This window comes from Pelmatolapia mariae, linkage group LG12, assembly GCF_036321145.2.
Source record: "Pelmatolapia mariae isolate MD_Pm_ZW linkage group LG12, Pm_UMD_F_2, whole genome shotgun sequence".
NCBI classification, from domain to species: Eukaryota; Metazoa; Chordata; class Actinopteri; order Cichliformes; family Cichlidae; genus Pelmatolapia; species Pelmatolapia mariae.
Window position 1 is genome coordinate 17,543,374 of NC_086237.1, and position 24,167 is coordinate 17,567,540.

Below are 24,167 nucleotides of genomic sequence, written 5' to 3' on the forward strand. Positions count from 1 at the left end.
TTATCTAGTCTCCGAGTTGGCTGGAGGTGTGGAAAAGAAAGACGTTTAGGAAGCACCAGGTCTTCCACTTAATATCACCATTTTTTTTTACATTATTAACTAGACTTAGTGTTTGGAAGGAAGACACAGAAGCGAGGAGGAAATGACCAAGTAGATCATGTGTCATAGGGTTTAATAGAAGCTGTCCATGAGATGAGTTGCTCAATGGAAGGTGACTGTGATGCTGTGATGCCGCTGTTTAATGTGCAAAAAATTTGCAGAAAATGTGCAATAATTTTAGCATCAAAACAAAACAATCTCTGCTTTCCAAAAATCTGAAAATAGTTGGCGCTGGTTGCAGATTATCAGAAATGCCAGTCTACCGACACTTTGAACAACCTGCATTCGAGTTAAAGTGAAGCTTAATAGAGATCAGCTAGATTATAAACATTCCAGCACAAAAATATTTTATGAACTCCCCCCAGTTCATGTGTCAAAACCTGCATTGTGCGCTGAAAGACCAACAACCCCAGAGCCACAATTTAGTACTCCTGTCTTCAGCACTTGTACTTGCTCTGCTGTATTGCTCCAGCAGGGAAGCAACAGGATGACTAGTGCAGACAGATGCCAAGGAGAGTGGCCTTGGAATTGTCTGTGGAACTGGTGTCGGATATGGTGGAAGAGTTGGACTCAGCGTTTCCCAGCAAGACACAACCGCTGCAAAGACTGATTTCTGATGGTTGGTGCGAGACCATTTGATTCAAGACTGTTGCACCTGTACATATAATGTATAAGTTGGACTTCTAGCCTGGTTTCAGTTTTAGTTCTCTTTGTTTCTTTAATGCCCTGGGTTTGCTTTACTGCTACAAGCACTCCTTTTTTAGCTGCTCTCTACCCGATGGAAAAGGAACTCCCTCTTCCTTCTGCTTGTTCCTCTTCTTTACATGTGTAACTTGTCTGCTTCTTATCCAGACTGAACTGAATAGGAAGTCTCCATTAACTTCCACATACATTTTTGCAAATGTATGTGGAAACAGGACACCGGTTGTAAAGGTTCTAAAACACGACAACAGCGCACATACAGCAGGCCTGGAAAACACTTTTCCCCCTAAAAATAGAAAACCTGAAGAATATTGTAACTAGATTCACGTCTTCATTCAGGAAGCAGCGACACATAAAAATACACACTTGCAGCGAGAGCGATCTCTTTTCAGTCCTTGAACTGTCTTTCAGTGGTTTTACTATTTTAAGCTCTACAGGGCAGAGCACTGCTGATTACAGTGCCACAAAGAGAAATACTTCCCGGGCTTAGGTTTTCTTCTTCTTCTTCCTCGCCATCTTTTACAGCCTACACACACATTCCGCTGGAAGTAGCGGAGCTGTTATTTCAGCAGGCATCCTCCATATGATGGAGGCTCTGGTTACAGAGGGCTGCTTCTGGATCGCACACATAATTACGCATGCACACATGAGCAGTGTGCTAAGACATTCCTTATTTTATTCAAACAAAGAAGAAAACGGAAATGGATAATTGGTAAAAACCTGCAGAAATTCTGACACAATTAGATAATTGTGGAAATTACTGATTGCTTACAACAACACACACGCACACACACACACACACACGCACACAAGCTCTCGGTCTCTGCCTCTCTCTGTCTTTGGGACATAAATGTCTCTGTGGTATCCAAGCCTGTATAAACTTGAGCATTAGTGTGTTTTCAAAACTAACCATGCGCTAGAGGACATCATTAAGCCGATTAAGGCTTTTCATGCAAACATACCTGCCTTTGAACTGAGGTTTGTGTGATATTTAAGACTTTAAGTGGAGCCTCACTTTTCTGTGCGGGGTTTTGTGTGTGTTAAGACTCTGCTTTCAGAGCTCTGTGGTGAATTACCGCTGACCCATGAAGACCCCGGGCCCCCCAACTTCTGCCTGTGGAAACCCCCCTGTCATCTGGATCACATTGGGCTCAAATGGGGGGCAGAGCAGAACCCAGTGTGTCTGACCCATGCAGATCAGGAGGATGCTGGAATGAAGGTCCACTGCGGTGTGTGTTTCGCTCTTTCTGTCTCTGGCGCAGACACACAAACCTGTATGACGTGATGGATCTAATGCACACAGTGTCTGCACATAATGTTTCTTTGTACAAGAGAGTTTTAAAGGAATACACTCATATCCTACTAACATTGCTAACCACTTTGTTTCACCTTTGCGTTGTAACACACTTTGTGTATTTGTAAAACCAACATTGCTGAAAATGTGGTTTAAAAGGAATCATAAATGCAGTGTTTGAACTAGGCCTGATGTAAATGTGAAGGAGTATCAACAGAATAGTCTGAAACATTGTGCCATCACAAATATGTGTCCGCTTGCCTTACATATAAGAAGAAACCTGTGCTAGAACTTGCATCGTTTTTATCTCCCAACATGATGAGTTGCTGCCCCCTGCTGTAAGTTTGCATCCATGAAAACTCTCAGACAGACAATGCAGTTATTTTAGACAGTTTGTATGCATGAATGCACAGGAGGAACATGGTGATCTGACTGATCAGCCAGACACATGCATAATATTTAAATTAGTTTAGTAATACAACAACTTCCCACTTTAATGCCAGCGCTTCTCTGTCATTAATGATGATTTAAAGATCCATGACATTTCTTTGAGAGATAAAATACTACAGGTATGTAAGCATTTCAAGATAAACAGAGCTTCATCATTTGACCTTAACCAGATCCTTTTTTATACCTGAGCAGCTGTCAGAAACAAATACAAAAGATAAATATTGAATGATGTCATCCCTGTTATCAGGTTAAAAAAAGGTTCTTGAATTCTTAAAGGTTGTTGAGGCACTGACACAATGAGTGTGTTGCAGTATTTATGGGTCGTAAACACATATCGTTACACTAAAACTCCTTCAGCTCCCAACAAAATGAATTAGTAGCTATTTACTTTATGCAAAATATGAAGCAATCTGGTCATTTTTTCTATACTCATTGCTAATATTATTTATGTACGTATTTACAGAATATACATGCACATATACCTATATTACGCATATATATTTATTACTGATTGTGAATTAATAATAAATAATGTTACAAATCACTAGCAATATTATTTTCATTATTTTTGATGCAATATTGTCTACTTTATGGTTTATACATATTGGAGCTGATAAAATGCAATACCAATTGTGTTCCGATGGCCATTGTCTTCACATTTTAAAGCAATGAGTAACCTTGAGTGTCATTTCTGATCTGTGCTTGTTGCTTAAAACTAACTCCACGCCATCTGTGACCGAAACAGGACAGGAAACACGGGCCCACAGGTACACAGCCTTATGACGAAACGCTATGTTGCAAAAAAATTTATTAACTGGATACAAAGTTTTAGAAACAAAAGTTACAACTTCACAAAAATATTCAGAAATTGTTCATGAAACAGTAAACAATACAATCACTGTCAAATTATTGTTTTTAAACTTTATTAACACATTTTCTTAGACCCCCTGCTGTTCTTATGGACATTTTGCCTGTATTGCTTTTTTTGTTTTGTTCTTTTCAAATTATGATTTATGTCAGTGTAAACATTAATTAACATGCTGCTTTCACATAATACATAAACTGAGAGGTTCAAGGATTATATTTAGGCTGCAAGAGTATTTGGAGGTTTTCGCAGTGCTCACAGCCAGTTTGCAACTTGTTTGCATTTCCACACAAATACACCTCTTGTACAAACACACATTCGCTCTTCTCTCTCCCTCTCACACACATTCAAGCACGTTGTTGAATTTCATTCTGTTAGTAAGTGACACATCTCCTCGATTCTGGGGCGCTTCAACAATTCTGAGCAGAAAGTTATTGATTCTAGTTAGTTTTTGTTAGGGTATGTGTTCATTAGTAGGTTAGTTTGTTAGTTTGTAGAGAGCTGTTCAACACTCTTCTTTTGGGTTAGTGAATTGTTTTGATGACTGTTGATGACTGTTGTTCATAGTAGGTCTGTCCAGTGGTATTGCTGGTATTGCTGGGCATGCTTTGATTTACTCAACGTTTAGCAAAGAACAGCAAACAAAGACATTAGTAAGATGGACATTTACAGGATCAGGACTGTTAGTATCAGCACCAATCAGGAGTTAGTACTGAGGTGTGCTCAGCTTCTGTCTGACAGCACCACCGAGCTGACAACAAGCCAGGCACTCACCTGCAGGTTGACCGCACAGAGCACGTACAAACGTAAAGACTGACCTCTCTGAATCTGATCACAATCGGTTTTGCGTTGGTTGCTCATAAGTATGTGGTCAACCCAGTTTGATGTCAGCAGCTGTTCCTGCTTGTCTTTTCACCTTGAGCTTAATCGCTTTTTTTTTCCTTTCCAAGTCCCGAAACCCTTCTTGACATGCTCAGTGCAACATTTTTCCCGACTTTAACAATTTATTTAAACTTCTAAAAGAAGGGATGCAAAATCATGCAAAGGAAGTATATGCGCTGCAGACCGCGGGCAGAAAGCAGAGGGTTAGTCAAGTTAGGGTTAGAAATGCCAGCCAACAGCATTCTCAATACAGGTTAGTAATCCTCCAACTGTTAGCACATATATTAGTACTGTTAGAGATTAGTGAGATACTGTTAGTACAACCCAGATGTGGGTAAAAATCTATTTACGCATAATTATTAGCATTTGCTGTAATTGGCTTCAGTGTGAAATGATAGGACTGTAGGCATCGGGACAACTTAATTAATGCCAGTGGGCATCGTTTAGAAAACTACAGACCATTAATTTCCAATGGCATCCTTGTGATCTAAATCAGTATAATAACTGCTACTTCAGTGAGGTTGTAACAAATGCTAAGAACCATTTGTAAATGTTGTTTTATCCCTTATCTGGTACATCCAGTGGCTAAAAGAATATAGGCCTGTTATTGAGTGTGCAGCTGTGAAAACAAAAATCACAGTAAAGCAGCTTTTAGCTTCAGGCCCGTTACAAATACATTTCATCTGACTGATAGGAGACACATGCAGACATACGTATAGGGTACATGCAAAGAAACACGTGCACTCACGTAGACACCCCCGTAACACGCACACACACACAAGTGTGATCAACTTTAGAGGTTTCCACACAAACAAAAACATACTGTGTGAATGGCACATTGGGAACTTGTCATTTTCACACAATTTAGCAGCTTTTTTTTCAAATATCAGAGCTTTGCACAAATCTGGCAGAGTAAACTCCAGCTATGAAAAGACACAAAATATAGTCTTGGTGAAACACTGCTCGCTTTGAGTGAAGTATCTTATACAGGAAGAAACCGTCAGAGGGTTAGAAAGAGTAGAGGTCACTGCACGCGTCACTGTTTTTGAACAGCAAAATAAAGTCAGAGAACGGGCCAAGACGCGGTTATTACTTACAAAAAAAAAATCGCACTGCAGCAAATTATTCTGTACAACACCCATGAAATAGCTCCCTGCTAAATCTGAGCACACTGATGCTGACTATGAAGCAACAAGTGAAATACTGTTTTCACTGATTTGCAAAAGCAGAAGTCATCTCTCAGTAGGAAAACACTGGAACACGGACTCGCTCTTCTGAAGGTACAGGGCAGGGAAAATGGCACCATGTGGTCATCACTGCAAGACAAGTCACAATAAAGGGAATTAGGATGGTGTAGTGTAGTATAAAATAATATAGATATAGTGAATGATGGCATGATTACAAAGATATAGTTTTGTACTGGTTTGAAAAATATTGACAAATATTTCCTTTTCTACAAAAATCTTGAATAAAATCACCCGAGGGGCAGATTATGCTAATATGATTTGGTCACATGATCCAATTTGTGGTTTATCTCACCTCTTAACCATAATCATGAGAAAAGTACCATATAGCAAGCATAATAATAATAATAATAAATGTCAGTGATTAAGCACATAACTGATCTCCCACGTTCTATCTGGTCTTCATTTATCTGTCCTCTGCCAGCATAGAGGCTTAACACAAACACACAGAGACACACACTCACACAAAAGCATGACTGAGTCCATAAAAAACTGGCTCTGTATTTTATATTCATCGGCACTTATATAAGAAGTCACTGTGTACAACATAAAAGTGAATGTGGAGGAATAAAAGTCAGTGGTATAAATCTGTGGCTAGATCCTGTACCAGTCCATACGCAGCACAGTAGAGGGCAATGGAGCGAAGCCACCGGGAGTACAATGAAGTCCTGTCAAGCCCCCCCAACAATCTGCTTTTTCCATCGATGTAACTGGAGAAGAGCACACAACACAAAGCAGCAGAAAAAAGTGGGACACAACCCAACTGTCCTCACAAGATCCCCCAGGTACTGGTTGTTCTTTCATCTTTTTTTGTTTCTTTTTACTGCTTTATATTTAGTCTCAGACACGGTGGACTGAAAAACACCCACTGTAAAAACATATGAGTCACTTATGATAGGAGTCAGTAATATCAGTTATCTAAATGACTGAGTAATGCTATTAAATTTCCGTGTGACCTCCCTAGAGATGATAATGACGACAATCCAGTCTGTACACATAACCTGTCCTGTTGTTGGTTCCCTTCTGGATCCTCCCAGCATCCTGTGTGTCTCTGTCTGCAGCGCTGTGGATGAATCCACAGGGAGTACCTAAAAGGCAAAATACTGAGTCAAATGGACTTGTCTATATACACTATCTACTATGTATATACTTCATATATACTTCATACTAGATGTGAATCTAATATTAGAAGATCAAAGTTAAGGCTGGGACTATTTGACATTGCTCTTGGCAAATCAGTGCAAAAATAATGACTACAGCTTGTTCTCTGCAGATTAAGGACATATAGGGTAGGTTGCATCCTGCTGTATTGAGAGATGTATTGAGATTAAAAATAACTACACGATTTTTTTTTCATATTCTATGGTAAATGAGTATACACCCTACAACCTACAAGACATATTCTCTATAATCTAGGCCCTCAACTGGAGGGATTAAAGGAGTTAGTGTTTACCTAAATACATAGATCTTATTAAAGGATTGGGAGGGATAGAGGGGGGTAAAAGTTGAATGCAACGGAAGAGCAGAATAATTGGAAATAAATTATCTATTTTTTTCCTACCAGTGATCTCCGGGATCCACATCCACCTGTCACCAAACGATAAGAAAAGATCGCTCCTTCTTCGCCTTTTTTCTGCTTTCTTCGTCTTCCTCTACCAGGCTGTCCGCAAGCCGATCAGACGGGAAAACAGGCGTCGTGTGTGTGCGCAGTGATTACGCCCGCACTGAAAGGCTGGTTGGATCGAGTCGCAGCACGCTACTAACACGAACCGCGGCTGTGCGTCCTCTCTATATGGCTGCCGAGCTGAGAGAAGCAGATGTGGGAGTGCCAACAACAGCTGCGCACTGACGGGAGTCCAGTCCACGGAAAACAGGATAGAGTGGAGTCGGAAGCCTCGGGACAAAGAACATGAGCCGAGGGTATTAATGAGAACAGTAACTTCTTTCACTCAGCGCGCAGACCTGAATTAATCGCTGGTCTCGGTCTCCAGCTGCTGCCACAGGTTTATGGTCTTTTGTATGCGCCCCCTTCACCCACCATCTGTGTTTCCCGGGCAACGAGAGGACTGCCTGCAGGCACCACCAGCAAGGCCTGCATGCAACCACCTCAAATCAAAGCACACTACAGTGACGTGCTGTGATTCTGCTTACTGTAACATAACCAGTGGTTGATGTTTCTTCATTGTTAGCTGCTTTCTACACGTACACACGCATAATCTCACACCTCTTCTTTTGCCTGCTTTTCATTCACTCATCCAAATTGGTGTTTGAACAATATTTCTTATCTTCTCGGTGCTGTGATTCAACACATTCAATTTCAAATAACGGGTACTCGACTGAAAATGCCAAGTTTACGAGTAAATCTCAGCAAATATTAAAAGCTCTTAAAAAAAACCACACAATTGCCAACTAAATACTTTTTCAGACACCTAGCTATTATCTTGATTTTAGTTCATGAGCAAAAGAGCTCACATTACTCAGATTTAAGTGAGAAATTGCCACAAACGTAGTTTAATTTAGCCTTAATTTTCAGGTATTATTAATTAAAGGACTTAATTATTTCAGAGCAAATCAACGGGAAAACTGGAAACAAGTTGTAAAAATCACGTGGATAACCAGAAACTGGAACAACATTAGGCTGCGTGTTATCAATCATGAGCATAAAAGAGAATCCGATACAAGCTGTTAACCTCCGATAACTCTCAGAAAAAGAAATGAAAAGTTTCCATAAAAGAAGAAGAACAAAACCGGTGAAGTGATAAACGGATGAAACAAGATAAGATAAGATAAGATAACCTTTATTAGTCCCACACGTGGGAAATTTGTTTTGTCACAGCAGGAAGTGGACAGTGCAAAAGTTATGAAGGACACTTAGAATAAAATAAAATAAGAATAAATACAGTACACAACTGTACAGAATAGAATAAAAATAGAATACTATATACAGTAGAATAAAATAGTGTCTATCAAAGAGAAAAGCTTTAGAAAGAGGAACATATGTGGACGGGGACAAAGATTCTGACCCAAAGAATGTGGTTCTGCCAGGGGTTGGATCTCCTGGGCTGCCAGTGGAAGTGGGACACTGGCTTTTACTCTTGATTATACTGCCAACTAAATAAAATGCTGCTTTTCTGGATCAGGACCTGGAACATTCTTGACTGGCTGAGTTAATCAGCTGATCTCAGTTCAACTGGGCTGCATTCCACTTACTGAGGAGGAAGATTAGTCTGAGAGACCTGACAAGAAGCAAGAATGAGTTGCTTTCAAAACCACAGCAGTCACTTAAACACTTAAACATTTAAATAAACTTAAAATTACATTATTTTTAAATTTAGAGTTTTCATGTTTGCTTTTGTGTGTGTGTGTGTGGGGGGGGGGGGGGGGGGGATGATCCTGTTTTCTGTTCTGTATGTCTCAGTTTTCCAGGTCATGGTAGGCTAAGGAGCTTGGGGGGGAAAAAACTCACTGGACTTCTTTACGTTTCGTGAAAATGTTTCATCTCTCATCCAAGAGGCTTCTTCTAAATACCCGGGACTTTGCATCATTTACCTGAAGAAGCTCTTGGATGAGAGGAAACATCTTTATGAAACTTAAAGTCCAGTTGTTTTCTGTGCCTTTAGTTCCCTGATTGCTTTAGTTGGTGAAAGGTTTATTAATCTCCATTTTGCATTCCCATTCTTGTCTCTGCGTTTATCTTCTATCTCTTTGTCAAATTCCTGTCTCAGTTCTGGTCTCAGTGCTGGTTATTTCCTGTCTTATTTTGATAGTCTCTCGTCGTGTGCAGTTTCAGCTGTCCTCCTACCTGTTGCTTGTACCCTTGTTATCCTTTGTGAGTATATGTCGTCTCAGTCCTCTCTCTGAGCTGTGTCCTGGGTGCCTGCTTATCTTTGTGCTTTTGTTGGAGTGTAGCAATAAAGCTGTTTTTTCAGTTTTATGCCTTTTGTTCCCAGTCCTGCACTTTGGGTTCAATTACTGAGGCCACACAGCAAATCTTGATTTTTTTAAAAAGTCATTTACATGATAATCATAATGTTGATGATTCATTAAAACTGGGATGTTTAACGTTTGTTTGTTTGTTTGTTTGTTTGTTTGTTTTCGCAGTGTAGGTTATTTGAATTGTGATCCCACTTTAAACCCACTGCATAGCTGTCAGTATAAAGCTGCCTAGTACGTCACTAAGAAAGGGTATTTACATTTCATAAACGCGACCATGGTATCCACCTGATAAAACCCCCATCCAGCTGGAGGCGCCAGCTTGCGCGCTCACAGATGTTTGGCCTTCCTGAGTCGCCGTACCACTGCATGTACCTCGCTGCCCCAGCCGTGCGCGCGCTGGCGCGATTTGTATCATGGAAATGAACAAACTGTGAAGCATCGCTGAATGTGACGTTATCTATGCATCAGCCAGCTCCGTCGGCTCTCTCGGGGCTGTGCCGAGTCACCGACTGTCTTTACCTGAGTAATGCCCGAGCGGCCGGTGATCCCCGCCAGGTGACTGGCTGCGGGATAACCTGCATCATCAACGTCACTGAGAAAAAGGGCAGCGTCTCGCCCCCTCCAGGGGTGGAGTACTTCCACATCCCGGTCTCTGATACCCCGGTCTCTCGACTCAGCGATCACTTTGACGAGGTGGCGGATAAAATCCAGGTTACAGCGGAGAGCAGCGGCCGCACGCTGGTGCACTGCAACGCCGGGGTGAGCCGCTCCGCAGCCCTGTGCATGGCTTACCTAATGAAGCACCGCGGCGTGAGCCTCCTAGAGGCCCACGGCTGGGTCAGGACCTGTCGCCCTGTCGTGAGACCCAATAACGGGTTCTGGAAACAGCTCATCCAGTATGAGGGGGAGCTTCGTGGTTGCAACTCTGTCCGCATGGTGTCCTCATCCATGGGAGAGATACCTGACATTTATGAAGAGGAGGCCAGGAATATGATGCCACTGTGAGGGAAGCACGCTTCTTTGTGTGTGGTGGGAAAGTGGGACATAATTTCACAATGATCTGCAGTGTGCTGGCCTTAACTGTAAAATCCTGTGCAGCCTTGAAAGGAAGCATAAACAGTGAATGCGTTTCCTTCAGGCCCTCATAATAATGGGCAGTTGTGCAGAGTAACAGTGAGCTACTGTATAATTTTTGCCTGCCGTGGTTTTTCCATGGTGCATTTGGCCACCTCTTGATTATGTGAGATTTTTGGTGAGCTCAGGAACCGCTTGCAGATATGAACCCTCCATCATTCTGCAAAATGCTCAAACATCCAGGAGGAGTGAGATTTACCACAACAGGAGCTCTAAAGATAGGCTTGTAGTAGGCTTCTACTCAATGTGACTAAATGCTGCTCCACTATCTTTCAGATCAATGTGTACTTTTTATACCACAACATTTATCTGAAAAATTACAGGATGTCATATTAAAGGATTCAAAGCTTATAAAATACAACAGAATAAATGAGTGATTGCCATTCTCATTGAGTTATTCCACATAAAATTAACCAAATCCCTCAATAAGGCAAATAGTATCATCTGCACTATTAACACCGATCGAAGAAAAATGGCAGCCACGAAATTCTCTTGAGTCATAAGGAATCATTGCTGGAAGATGATCCTAGTACCAAAATGTAAAGTTTACACATTGTACTTTTTTTTGGGGGGGGGGGGTGATGAGTCATCAGAAAAACATCCAGGTGACGGTTCTTGTTTCTGTTATTCTGCGTCACTGTAATAATAAAAATATTTTTGGCTTTAGAGTGCAACACTGATTTGAAAATAGTTTGGTTGTGGTCTTGGATCTGAGCTTAAATACGTTTTTCAACCCTGAAAGTTTAATGTGGCCATCTCATGTATGTAAAGGTTATGAGGGATCAAAAGTGCTGGGAAACTCATGTCAGATATCAGATTATGTACTTTGAGATCCTGTAACTCTGAATGTTCATAATAATAATAATAATAACAATAATAATAATAATAATAATAATAATGTAGAAAGTTTATGCATGAAAAACAAAATCAGCTGACTCTGAGGGCTCAGGTGGGAAGCTCTGATTCAACACTCACTTTACTTTTAAAAATGTCCAGAAACTCCAATAAACTCTTTGTATACTTTTTATGTGGATCAATTGTACATTTAGATAAAAGTTAAAGTCCTGCATTCACAGCGTTGCTAACTGAACTATTTTTTAACATTAATGCTTTGATACTTTTTACTCTCTTCTACCTATGATAGGCACAAAGTCAAAATAAGAGCTGTGACACTGAAGGCTGTTAACAAGTCCGACTCAACTGAGACAAGACAGTAGAAAAAGCATTTATTTTCCAATAAGCATGCAACTGAGCTGGCTCACCTCTCACCCTAATGAGTAAGAAAGCTACTTTTTCTTGTTTTTTTTGTTTTTGTTTTTTTAAATGGACAGTCACTCCTTACAACAGAGAAATAAAGTCTACATGGCCATGATGTTTTCTAGCCAATTACGGTGCTTCATTTAAAAAAAAAAAAAAAAAAGATAATTTCACTTAATTCTTTGATAAAAATATACATTTTCATACCATAATATGGGATTCCTTAAGCCAAAAGAAAACAGCTCTATTTCTTACACAATTAGCTTTACATGCCCGCCACCTGCAACGAACAGCGAGGAAACTGAGGAAAACGGGTACAATATCAGAGCGACGCCACGGATCACAGTAAAACTCATTCACAACTTGGCACAAGTCTGTCATTTCTTTTAAACATAAACACACATCTGTTACAGAGGAAATGTGAAATCTTTATATTTAAGTGGTCATCCCCGAGACACACATCAAGTGGTACAACGTAAAAATATTCTTCTAAACCACAGACATGATGGATAGATTTCAGATCTTTAAACACCACTTTGAAAAAGACTGGTCGTCTCGACATACTGTCTGAAATAAGAGATTAACATGCGCACCCAGCAAACCTAAGACAAGTCTCAATTTTTAAAAAGGAGTAGTCGGCCATCATACGGTTGCTCCCTTTATGCCACGAGTTTGCATCACAGCATTGACAGTACTTTCATATCTGCATCCAACAGAAACCTACAGCCAGCTTAGCGTTAATAAATATAGATTCCAGTCTTAAGCAGTGCATCGCTAATCGTGCACTTATGTAGTCTTGAACAAATGGAAAAAGTTCACGCGAACGCCCGCTTAGAAAGTCTTACAAACAAAAACGAAAAAAAAAAGATGGTTTTAATTTTTTTTTTAATTAACCATCAAAGTGTCTGTTCTGCAATCAGTTTATCGCAAACATTTACTCTGTAATATTGAACAGGTGCATCAATGAGCTGCTGCCCACGTAGGGTGATTTAGTGTAGGTAGAACAGTTATTAATAAGGAGCAACCTCTAATAACAAGTCTGGTAATGAAGTTATATTTGGGAAACTGCTATAAAACACTGTTTACACAATCACCACACACTAACTTTGTAGTCCTCATTGATTCTACACTCCACCTTAAAAGCAAAGATGTGCTTTCCAATATTTGTGCCAGGCTGTGGGTGTATTTAGCATGCAGATATGAGAGCAGTGACTTTTCTTTCTTCCATGGGTATATTTAAGCCATTACCTCCTTCTGGATTACGGTTGTTACTACATTCACACGACCTACACTGCAGAGTCTGACCTCCAATATGATACTTTTACATCTTAATGAAATCTTGATGTATTTTTTTTAAATCTAAAAGACATTTTTAACAACCGCAAATAAAAAGCACATTACAGTATTTTACAAAGATTCAGATGGCTTATTTAGGAGTAAGGCTGGAATTTGCTACTTCAACATCCTGAGCAAGGACCTTTGTCAGGCCAAACTACAAGTGAAATAATGACACAAGTGCAAAAACGGCATGCCTATTTTACCTTCATTGCACTTCCCCCATTCCCTCAATAAGGCAAATCGTGTCACCTGCATAGTCATGCAATAAACATCTAAAAAGGTCCAAAATAGAAGAATGTTCATTTAACCCGAGGTGTAACCCAGAGTACTTCAGTAATATATCGAACACCGGTATCTGCACTCCTTTATTTCAAACAGCCAACAGCTGGCTTGAGATCAAATCTGAAAGAAAAGAAAGAATTGAAAAGTTACATTTCTCTGCGGCTCTTTTCAAGAAATGTTGTATTTCTTTATACAAGCCACTCACCTGCTGTTGCAATTTTTGGTATTCTGTGGACTTAGGTCGACGTGCGGCTCTGGATTGCTTTCCTTCCAAAACAAAGGCGATTATCTGGCGGAGAAAAAAAAAAGATTAGGCAAGACTGGTTTGGACTGCTGTAATAAGTCTGATTTTCAAAATAAGGATAGCTAAGCTAGCCAATGTTAGAACTGAGTGTGCTACACATTAATGGACAACTAGGTAAAAAAAAAAAAAAAAAAAAGCTTTAGCTAATGTAAAAGTGGTTTTCAGCATTAAACCAGAACAGCTGGGAAATGTGTTTCTTTCCTTAAGCTCAGTGAAGAAATTTACACAACTCTCAAATGAATTGTTGTCTGTGTTCTACACAGGAAATGACCTGCGCCTCAAAAGGAAACCACAGGTGCACAAATATTTTAGAATCAAAATCCAGTTTATGTTAGTTTAAACACCAGAGTCAAACTTTAAAGTTAAATTTAAAAAAAAATCTTTTTCTATGTGTGTATTTGGGTACAAGACTTGGGACATCAAGCCGGTCTAACAGCAAAAGTACCTTGCGCTTGTTGTGGTAAGTGATGTAGAGCACTGCCACCAGCACAGCTGCGGAAACAAGGTAGACGAAGAAATGGCTGCTTTCCCCGTTTTCCATCATTTTGGATGGGTTGTATGGAGCTTTCACCTCTTTTTTTTTAGTCTGCTCCCCACCATCCTTTCCTTCCTCTTCGCCTATAGCAGGGTATGGTGTTTCCTCATTGCCATCTATCAGATCGTCACCAAGCCCTTCATCATCTCCCTCATCTACACCATGTTCTTGGATTTTCTTCGTGGTGCTCACTTCAGCTTTATGTTTCTCTGTGGATGCGCTGTTGATTGGCTTTTTTTTAGAACTGTTTTCTGTAGGAGCTTTTTCTTGTGGACTTCCTTCTTCTTTGTCTTTGGTTTCAGGCTCCGTTTGGTTGGCTTGCACGTGTGTCTTTTTGAGCAGCTTGTTTTTCCCTTGGGTTTGCTGAGCAGAATCCTGTTTTCCATCGTGCTTATCATTTCCATCCTCCTGTTGCTTTTCAGTTTGATTCTGTGTATCTGTTTCATTTCCTGCGCTTTCCGTATTTTTCTCGAATGCCTTGGACTGTTCAGCTGATGCATTCACACCCTTCTTAGGTGAGCTGGGTGACTCTTCATGTTTTGATACGTTATCCACCTTTCCGGTATGGTTACCAGACTTGGTTAACTGAGGTTGATCTGATCCATTTGTATCATCTACTGGTGGGCTTTTTACATCTGGGGAGTCTTCACCCTGTGCTGAATACAAAAACAAGAGCCTCAGTATTAATTGAATGTTAAATGTGTTAACTGGGATTTTGAATTAATTATTTATTACATGCACATCTGCTTGTTGATCCTCACTACTTATTTCTTCCAGTGCAAACCTTTGAAATATTATTTAATCTATTTTTCCTCTTCTCTCCCGATATCTTCAGAACATTATTTATTTTTCTTGTCAGCTTCCTCCAAGTGATTACATTAAATGGGATTACTCAATTACATAATGGAATCATGTCTGCAATGAAAAAGATTGACAGCAAAACATTCCAGAAATTAAAGGACAATATAGCAGACGTGGATAATACTAGACTTTGACAGTGACCACTGACACTTTGAGTGCATTTGCTTACATATGTGACATACTGCGTAGACCTACTACTATAGGACTAATACACCAGTTATCATGGCTGGATTACCCACCATGCAAAGCAAAAGGTCAGTGGGCTACAATATGTCAGCTGACCTCATTAATTTGTTAGGTTGACTACAAAATCAACTAGGGTTATGTGCATATTCCTTTCCTTTACAGTTAAGAGTTTCAGATATAAACCATACAAAAACACAAAAAAAATAAGCAACACGCACTAGGAATCCAGTATTTTTTATCATCCTGATTTTCACCTGGGCCAGTAATCAGCAGAGAGAACAGTATATGCCATTAGTGTTTGGTCACATGACTTGTGTGGATCAGTGGTGCAGACCATGTTTAACAGATAAATAATGCTGAGATTTTTTTTAACTAAAATAATGTAGATCTGTACAATAAGTTATAACTCATGAGTAATTTTCTTAACATTATGCTACGGAAAAAATGATCCAACAGTGTTCACAGTTTTATCCAGCAGGTCTGAAAATGTATGTAGTAGAGACCAACTGATTTATTGGTGGGTCGATATTATCAGCCGATACTGGCACTTCACCTATCCTGTTATAAAGGTTGATTAAAGAAAGTAAAGAAGAAAAAGGTAGAAACACCCTTTAATCGTGTTATGAGTCTTAATGTTGTAGACTGCCCTCTACCACTAGAGGGCAGTCTACAACTTCCCTGTTGGCAACAGGTACCGCAAAATCAACAAGCAACGCCAGGCAGAGCTTAGGCGAGTAAACAAATAAGTGCATAACAAATGTCAGGGAAATCTCTTTAAGTTTCATGTGTATGAAAAATAAACTATATATATTGGCCAATATACCAGAATATTGTCGGGGTTTTAATCATCACCAAATATTGGTATGGATATATCGCCTGTGTCAGTTGGCCTCCAGTTGGGAGGAATTACGTCAGATTACGGTGAAAACCTCGCATTTGAATCCATATTTTGCTATATTCACTGTAAAGACAGGGAATATTATGATTATTATGCACAGGTGTGTATAGTAGAGTACAACATAAGTACACACACCCCTGCAAGAGATCACAATAAGTTAATAATATCACAAAAGTAAAGCGGTGAAGGAAAAGGAGACTGGATGAGCGCAATCCCTCCCAAGCTCTTAAGAAGCGGAAAGATATCCTATTCACGTAGCACCGAGAGTGAGCCAACCTGTTAAACTGGTTCCACTGCTCAAGGAGGATGAGGAAAAAGTCAAGATTATTAAAATAACAGAAAAAGCTCAAATGAAAAACTAAACAGAATAAATAGCACCTATTATGCAATCCCCACCATCCACCCCTAATCAAAAACAAAATTAAAAAATAGCTTCATCAAATAAAACTTTAAAATTTACAGTTTTAAAAAATGTCAACACATTAACGTGGCAATATATACGAGTTTTTATTACTCATTTTATTGTTTTATTATTCTTTTTATTTATTTATTTCTGCAGTGGTGTAAATCAGTCTATTCTCCTTTCTCCATTTAAAAAAAGGACTGTTTTGAAATATATCGCCTATCATCTTTACATCAGGGATTGTAGGGAATTCCATATTTGCTCAACCAACGCAGGCCTAAAGCCAAATGACAAATGCAAAAACAAAACTCGACTCACCTCCGATGGAGCTGAAACACAGGAATATTGCAGATATTGTGAGCAGCAGCAAAACCGTCCTCATCGTGTCGGCTGTGTCCACACGGCAAAGAAACGCGACCCGAATCCGTCTAATTTCAGCTGCGTCTCCTCAGAGCTCACGACGCAATCCGCGCTGACAAACGCAGGCCGACAGGTTCAAGACGTTTGGCAGGTCCGGTTCCTGCTTCCGTGTACAAGCTGGCCTTTCTCTTCTTCTGCGATTGTAAACACGTGAGTGAAGTTTAGTGCCACCTAGAGGCTACATGCCTTTATAACAAGGAAGTGCTGACAGAGAAAGCGTGGCGATTGTGGTTTCATTACTTTCACGTCCTTCTTATTGTGCAGTTTTATCATTTCAGCTGCCCAGCTCAGCCTGTGACACCTCTGAATCTCTAGAGCCCATCTATGGTAGTATACGGCACGAAATCATTATACTTTTGTATTTTTTTTATTCAATATTATGATTTATTTTTATTTCGTCTCAGTTCACTACCAAATTGGATCTGCTTGTTTAAGTTGGGGTTTTTTGTTTGTTTGTTTGTTTTTGCGGGGGTGGGGTAGTTGTGGGGCGAGATTTGACACGTTCAGATGAGGTGTTACAATAGAAAAACCTCTCAGTGTCATCAAACATGTGCACTAATACCTCACCTTGCTTCTTTTGTTGGAAAGTCATATTAACAGACACTAACAGTAATCTGTATTTCTCTCTTTTTTTTAAGTTAATCCATGACCATGCAAGATACAGTTATTTTATATTTATTAATTTTATTTACTTTTAGATTTTTTTCAGGTTACTTATAATCAATTATAATATCTTTGGTGCTTAAATTGTGATAAAGACGTGTCACTATAGGTTAAGGGGCAGTTTTTCATGTCCTGCTCCCCCCCGTTTCCTCCAAATATGCCTGCAGGTATTACTGTATTTAATTCCATATATGAGTAAAGACAGGGATGTTCGAGGCAGCTCTGTCTTTACTCGACTTAGTTTAATTTAAAAGCTATGTGGAAACCACTAAAATTACACACATTACACAAATTTAGGGCACACCTATTTGACCTCATGAAAAAAAGTTGTGTTTATTATTCTCAATGTCTTTTATCCACCATAGAAGAAGAGATGGGGGTCTCATTTGTGTTATACTGCCACCCACGGGTTAAGTGTAGGCATTGTTGATATTTTTCCTTCACGCGTGTCATTTCACCTTATCAGCAGATGGCAGTATTGGCATGTAGTGCAATTTAAAAAAAAAAAAAAAACACTTTACTTGTGCCTTTATCTATGTAGGTTAACTTTGCTTTGTTACATTAAACCAAACTTAAAGGGTATGGAAAAGCATTTCTTCTAGTAAGCAATGGCCAAAATAAAACACCACAAAACAAAGCCACTTTTACCATGACAATACCAATATCGCTGGCCTTGGAGCTGAACATGTTCAGCAGTTTTAGAGATAATGATCTAAATGTTAATTAGAGGTGTTTTACATCTCAGTTGGGTGCAGGAGACCTGCAGGCTCTTGTAATGAATTTGTCTTAATTGTGGCAGGCTATTTGACATTTGAAAAGTCCGATGATCCCTCTCATTCTTGACACCCATTTGCATTTCCATCTTTAAGGTCAAATGGGTATGAATAATACATTACGGAGGTTCTTAAGCTCACAGCCAGCCATACCTGTCTTCACAAAGGAGCCAGCTGAGGCTTGCTCAGCTCAGTGAATGCTACAGAAACAATCAATTAATATCACTTTGGGAAACCACATGTGAAGCATCCTGTAATTAGTAGGAATATAAGGTCACAGAGTCAATGGCAGATATAGGTTCAGCTTTTTTTTTCCTGATTATGCTCATGCCGCTGGTAATCTGAACAAAAAATGGCACAAACACTGGCCTTGCCTTAAATGTGCTGCAGCTCACAGTTTAAGTGACTTCTCAGATAAGAGATCTAGAGGCAGCATTACGCAAGTAAAGTATCAAACGGTTAACCTGGAATAAATTTAAGATCAAAGGAAGGCCCAAAAAAGGAACCTTGGCAAGAGATTGGAGGAATTTAATGAGCAAAAATTAACATGTATTAAATCTGACCTCGTGCTTTACATGGCAGATGTTGAGCAGAGCAGCATCCAGACACGTTACTCGAGATAAACAGCCGTGTGTTACATGCTGACTGCAAGATAGCCTCTGTTTGGTTTCAAGTGGATAGTGTGATTAAATAAAAATATTTCTTTCAATATAGCAAGACCAATTTAACATTTAAAAAAAATAATAATAAGCAGGCACGGGTATGGAAATGTATTTACCTGCACATATGAACTTATTGACTTAGCGACTGGGCTTCATAATAGGGGTACTGTCTTTGGAGAATTGAACGCCGGGCTGGATGCATGGCCTCGAGGAGACAGATTTGCTGACTGTTTTGACAACTCATTACCTGTAATTTCACTGATGGATTGGTGAGGTGGCTCAGAGCAGGCAGCCGTGGCATCAGAGCACGAGCGGTTTGTGTCTGGAATGATGTAAGATAGAATGGCAAACAAGCAAAGACTTATTGTGCCTAATGATTGCTTAAAACAGAGCAGGGCACACTTGACAGTTTGGTGCCTCTACTATATAAGGCCCCAAACAGAAACGCATCCTCAGTCCCGCCGGTCTGCAGTTTTACAACAATGTTTAAAGTGAATTTTAAAAATATATATGACACAGACCACTTTTTTTTTTTGCTGGCGGCAAATGGATGATGCCTCTCTGACAATGTCATTGATTATTTATGTTTCATCTGAATGTAGAAAATCAGCTAAGACAGACAGATCGTTCTCTGTGTTATCGTTAAGTCTTCTTTATATGTAAATGCATGTGAAAAAGTAACATTTCCCAGTTCCCTGCGTCTCTCCCAGCAGGTAACATCTTGCTTAAGTTAAATCGGTAGATAGAGGGGTTGCAAGTGATCTCGTCCTGGCCGGCCTCCCCCCCTCTGCTCCCACATAATTGGTCCATCCCTGGCACTACTACTCATCTCCAAAGCCACCAAAAACTGTAACCTACCTTGTGTATTTTTTCACTAATTGAAATGCCTAATGAGGTCCCAAGGGCTCCATCCCATTACCTCTGAGTTAATTAAAGCCTAAGCAGCGTGCCAAACGGTGAATAAAGATGCAGCAAAAGTGCAAAAGGAAAAAAGGGGAGCCCGAGTAGGGTACGGTACACTGGGATGGAGGGTTGACCTGCTTTTTTTTTTTGTCATTGTTGAGGGATGCCACATTCCAAGAATGAGCAGATGTCTATTATTTTTTTATTTGCGTCTATACCGGGCTTGAAATTTCCATTACCCTGGCTCAGGCACTCATTTTCCAGTGTGGTTAGCCTAATTCTGCTTTATTAAACATTAAAGTCTTTGCCACCGTCAGGAGGGTTTTGCTGAAGACGTTCTCACGTTAGCACTGAAGGATAATGCAGGCATAAAAAAATGACAGCTGTGTTTGTTTTTTGTTTGGCTGCCCCCTCCAGTTTAAATGCAGCCCTGATAAAATCATACTTGTCTTTACATGTGATTTTCTACACCTACAGTGTCATGCCCTGTGGTCACTTTTTATAGGAACGCTAATCCAAACCACATCACCTTGTTAAAGCAATTTCTCCTTGTTAAACCACCAGAAACAGCAGTGAAAAGACAGACTTGAGATATTTCTTTTAAGAAACAATTTCAAATGTTTATTTAACATGTCAAAGAAGGGGCACACACTCGTGAATTTAAAAAAAAAAAAAGAGGGGTTGGGGGGGAGAAGGGGGTTGCAATTATTGGCCAGTACTAAGACTTAAACTTCATACTAACATTAATCAGGTTTTGGCTAAAGTAAAAGTGTGTTTTTTTGTTTCTTTTTTGCTTTTATAAAAGAAACTATGTACATTGGTTCATTTATACAAGAGGTTCATTGGATAAATGCATCAAAAACAAAAACAAAAAAACAAACCAAAACAAAAAAAAAAGAAACCAGTTCTGCAGTAAACTTTACAAAAAATACATTTTTGTTTTCATTGAGAGATGTAGAAAAGGAGACGGTCAAATATTGACCAATAATATTTCATCCTTTTCATTATTTAGAAAAAAAAGTTGTTCTAATAACTATTTTTTTTAAAAGAAAAGCAATCAATATACAGCACAATAAATGGGGAGGAAAGAAAAATTGCCTTTGTGAATTCATTCAGTTGGTTTGGTAACCAAGGAGAGGGGCTGCGACTGGAACAGGGCATGATGGGAATGAAGGGCCTGGTGGAAGGGCGAAGGGGGAGACAGCATGGAGGGGTGCAGAGAGGTGAAGGGGATTGGCCGGGTGAGGATGGGTGTGTTTGACTGGCTACCTGAAGTACCAACGGGGATGGAGATGGTGGGTTGGGAGGAGGAGGAAGAGGAAGGGGTGGAGGAAGAGGAGGATGAGGAAGAGGAGGATGTGGACCCGGAAGCTTTCCCGGGTATTGAGAAGTGGTGTTGCATGCGCCCCTCCGGTTTGGTGGTGAGCGATAGCGGCTGGGCCTGTTCGGAGTGAGTGGCAGCGGGGGCGGCGGGGGAGGCCAAGGCTGCGGAGGGAGTCGCCGGTGAGTCCAGCATGCTTCCGTGAGACGACGCGGGGCTGTCGCACATCTTCTCCGAGGTCAGGTACTGCACGCACTGCTTCTTGCTTCTTATCGAGAAGTCTGCGGGGAAACGAGGAAAAGTGAGCAAACTGAATTATGGATCCGCCGCTGACTTCAAATCTGGTGCAAGTCCCTTTATGCCACGTCCGACAGAAGTGAATGAGTGATTATTTAAGCAATGAAGCACGATGTTAAAGTTAGAAACAAGACCTTTTTTTAAACTGACAACAAGAAGACTGAAACAGGATGTTCACAGCATAATACGAATGGTATGTGTGTATGGGTCAAAAGAGGAACAACATAAAATGTACACAAAATGTGCACTAAAGAGTGGAAAGCTCCCTTTTTTTGGCCAATTTGCCGTGGTAATTTGATTGCACAATAGCAGACATACCTACCACTATTAGCAATGAACCTCATAAGCTGCTTGTCAAAGTATAAAAGCAGGGAAAGGAGTTAGTTAGAGCCAGCGAAGGACAAAATTCACGCAGAAACAAAAAAAAGGGGGAAAGAAAATAACAGAAGAAATGTGCAGTGTCAGGTTGGGCTTGAGCTCTGCAAGAAAAATAAAGCCCTCGCTGTTAGTTCCTACAATTTTTCTTTCTTCTCTAATGTGAGGGGGGGGAAAAAACGAAATAAAGCCAGTCAGGAAGAAAATGGCCCCTTACCCTCTGGTTTTGAGTCTGGTTTATTCTCTCTCTTCCTCTTTTTCCGCTTTCCCTGCACACATGAAACAATGCTGTTAAAAACAGTTTTTTTCATAGTGAAAGCAAACAAAATTCACCGACTTCACTTCAAAGATTAAAAGGGCAGTTTCTATAGTCATAGCTGGACTGAACTTTAAAGGGAAATGAATTTAAACATCATCCAGTCACGATATGAGACCTGAGAACAGAAATGTGCCACTCACATAGTTATCTCGTGCTGACCATCCCGGATAGAGCTGGGAGTGAAGTTGCCTCTCTTTCCTGGCCAGCTCATAGTATTTGGCTTGCTCCTCTCTTGACAGGGAATGCCACTGTGGACAGAGTATATCAAAGGACCTTTAAACACTCTCACACACACATATATGTATGTATAAACTCCAATGCCTTTGTCTGCACTGCTTACCCGTCTTCCAAGGATCTGGTTGATGGCCGCGCTCTCTTTCAGAGTGCACTCTGCCACCACTTTGGCTCTCATCTCCTTCATATACAGCATAAAAGCATTCAGAGGCTTCTTGATATGAGGCTTCTTGTCCTCTTCTTTCTTGGCAGGAACGGGGGACTTTCTGCTAATCCAAAACAAGAATGAAAGTAGCCGTGTGAATGACCGAGTAAGCACGAGTAGATTTTAGCATAACGAGGGGCAGCAACGAAGGCAGGTTTTGCTGAATCGTCTTACGCGTGCATCGAGGGGCTGATGTCACCACTGGGCTCCTGCTTGATGGCCGGGGAAACTATGGCCGGATGAGGAATGCCGGTCTGGTGGAGGCTGTGCGGAGGTGGGGTGACCATGTGAGGGGAGAAACGGCTGGACACCAAGCTGGGAGGGCAAAAAGGAGGCAACGTTTTAACAGCGGGATGTAACAGCGCACCTCTGTCAGCTTGACAAGGCATAAAAAAAAAAAAAGTTCAGCTAACCTGGCACATAACCGCCCTGCCTCACCCTCGGGGTGAAATTCACTGTGCCTACTGCCTCCGTCTAGACTAAATTCATACACACAATGAGTAACATGCTTTCTTTTTTGTTCAAATAAAGACGTTTTCAAAAGGCCTTTTATTCACCAAAGGCTGAAGAAAAGTGGAGTGTGTTGTTACCATGGCAACGGCAGGGCTGCGACACCTGAAACCTCTTTCCTTACCACGTCCCAGACCGCGGAGAGCGCTCTGACAGCCGTCCACACAGAACACCTTTACAAAGTGTCTCTCTCAATTTCCAGTAGTTAATACAAAGGAGCATTGTAACAGACAAGAGGGGGAATTAAGCTCCACAGCCCAGGATCAGTCACTCTAGTTAATGTTAAGACTGGAACATTCACCTCTTTTAAGTGTTTTAGCATGTTACACAAGCTGTCGTTAGTGACAGCACACATATGTATTATATATGTGCCTTATTAACCTACATATCTGATGATTTCTAACCGTCACACTCAGCGACATGTGTTCAAACCAAACTTCTTGTCTTATAAAAAGCCTAAAAACAACTCAGTAAACAGGAGCTAATTCTCAGTTCATGTTTTATTTTCCTTTTTTCCCCCCTCGTCTTTGATATTCTTAATAATTTATACTGCATAAACAAACAGGACCCTTATGACTCCCCTGGTAATAAACCTTTACCAGCTATCCTTGTAAACATCCTACTTATTCCCCAGTGAATAACTCAAGCTGCTCCGAGTGATGGCATGCAGTCAAGCTCCGTATTTTGAAGATATTGCTTCCATTAGTGTTCATCATTGTTGCCATAAATTTTTATTCACGCTTTACACTTACGCTTTAAACTTATATCTTACTGATACTGTCGAAAGTGTTTCGTGTAACGTCTTCGTTTCAGCG

At 40.4% G+C, this 24,167-nt stretch overlaps 3 protein-coding genes and 1 long non-coding RNA gene across 5 annotated transcripts in view; 1 reads left to right on the plus strand and 3 right to left on the minus strand.

Annotated features, from left to right (window-relative positions):
- Positions 1 to 3,336: 3,336 nt before the first annotated feature.
- Positions 3,337 to 7,631, minus strand: LOC134639146 (uncharacterized). Its single transcript, XR_010095314.1, has 3 exons — positions 7,098 to 7,631; positions 6,144 to 6,624; positions 3,337 to 5,608 (listed from the first exon to the last, which is right to left on the minus strand). It is a non-coding gene; the product is annotated as an uncharacterized LOC134639146 (long non-coding RNA).
- Positions 7,632 to 9,840: 2,209 nt separating this feature from the next.
- On the plus strand, positions 9,841 to 11,286 carry zgc:153044 (uncharacterized protein LOC751678 homolog). The gene has a single exon (XM_063490015.1). The coding sequence runs from the start codon at positions 9,932 to 9,934 to the stop codon at positions 10,475 to 10,477; it is 546 nt and encodes a 181-aa protein (XP_063346085.1). The 5' UTR covers positions 9,841 to 9,931; the 3' UTR covers positions 10,478 to 11,286.
- Positions 11,287 to 11,810: 524 nt separating this feature from the next.
- tgoln2 (trans-golgi network protein 2) lies at positions 11,811 to 17,211 on the minus strand. Its single transcript, XM_063490014.1, has 4 exons — positions 16,989 to 17,211; positions 14,233 to 14,978; positions 13,689 to 13,772; positions 11,811 to 13,603 (listed from the first exon to the last, which is right to left on the minus strand). Exons 1-4 carry the CDS (start codon positions 17,050 to 17,052, stop codon positions 13,598 to 13,600), a joined length of 900 nt encoding a protein of 299 aa, XP_063346084.1. The 5' UTR covers positions 17,053 to 17,211; the 3' UTR covers positions 11,811 to 13,597.
- A 3,484-nt stretch (positions 17,212 to 20,695) lies between these two features.
- tcf7l1b (transcription factor 7 like 1b) overlaps positions 20,696 to 24,167 on the minus strand; it is a 30,695-nt gene continuing 27,223 nt past the window's right edge. Inside the window, exons 8-12 of one of the 2 annotated variants that reach the window (XM_063489717.1) lie at positions 23,017 to 23,157; positions 22,744 to 22,906; positions 22,544 to 22,651; positions 22,302 to 22,353; positions 20,696 to 21,693 (exon numbers count right to left, since the gene is read on the minus strand). In XM_063489717.1, the coding sequence (XP_063345787.1) occupies positions 21,200 to 21,693; positions 22,302 to 22,353; positions 22,544 to 22,651; positions 22,744 to 22,906; positions 23,017 to 23,157 (958 nt within the window). In that variant the 3' untranslated portion in view covers positions 20,696 to 21,199. The remainder of the gene's footprint in view (positions 21,694 to 22,301; positions 22,354 to 22,543; positions 22,652 to 22,743; positions 22,907 to 23,016; positions 23,158 to 24,167) is intronic. The other variant, XM_063489718.1, reaches the window with a different exon arrangement.

What these genes read in the sequence shown, in the direction of transcription:
- tgoln2 (XM_063490014.1), bottom strand. Translation starts at nt 17,052, where the DNA reads ATGAGGACGGTTTTGCTGCTGCTCACAATATCTGCAATATTCCTGTGT. An exon ending in GTGTTTCAGCTCCATCGGAG is followed by an intron (nt 14,979 to 16,988) that starts GTGAGTCGAGTT and finishes TTTTGTATTCAG; the next exon opens with CACAGGGTGAAGACTCCCCA. An exon ending in CTTACCACAACAAGCGCAAG is followed by an intron (nt 13,773 to 14,232) that starts GTACTTTTGCTG and finishes TTTCTCCGCCAG; the next exon opens with ATAATCGCCTTTGTTTTGGA.
- zgc:153044 (XM_063490015.1), top strand. Translation starts at nt 9,932, where the DNA reads ATGCATCAGCCAGCTCCGTCGGCTCTCTCGGGGCTGTGCCGAGTCACC.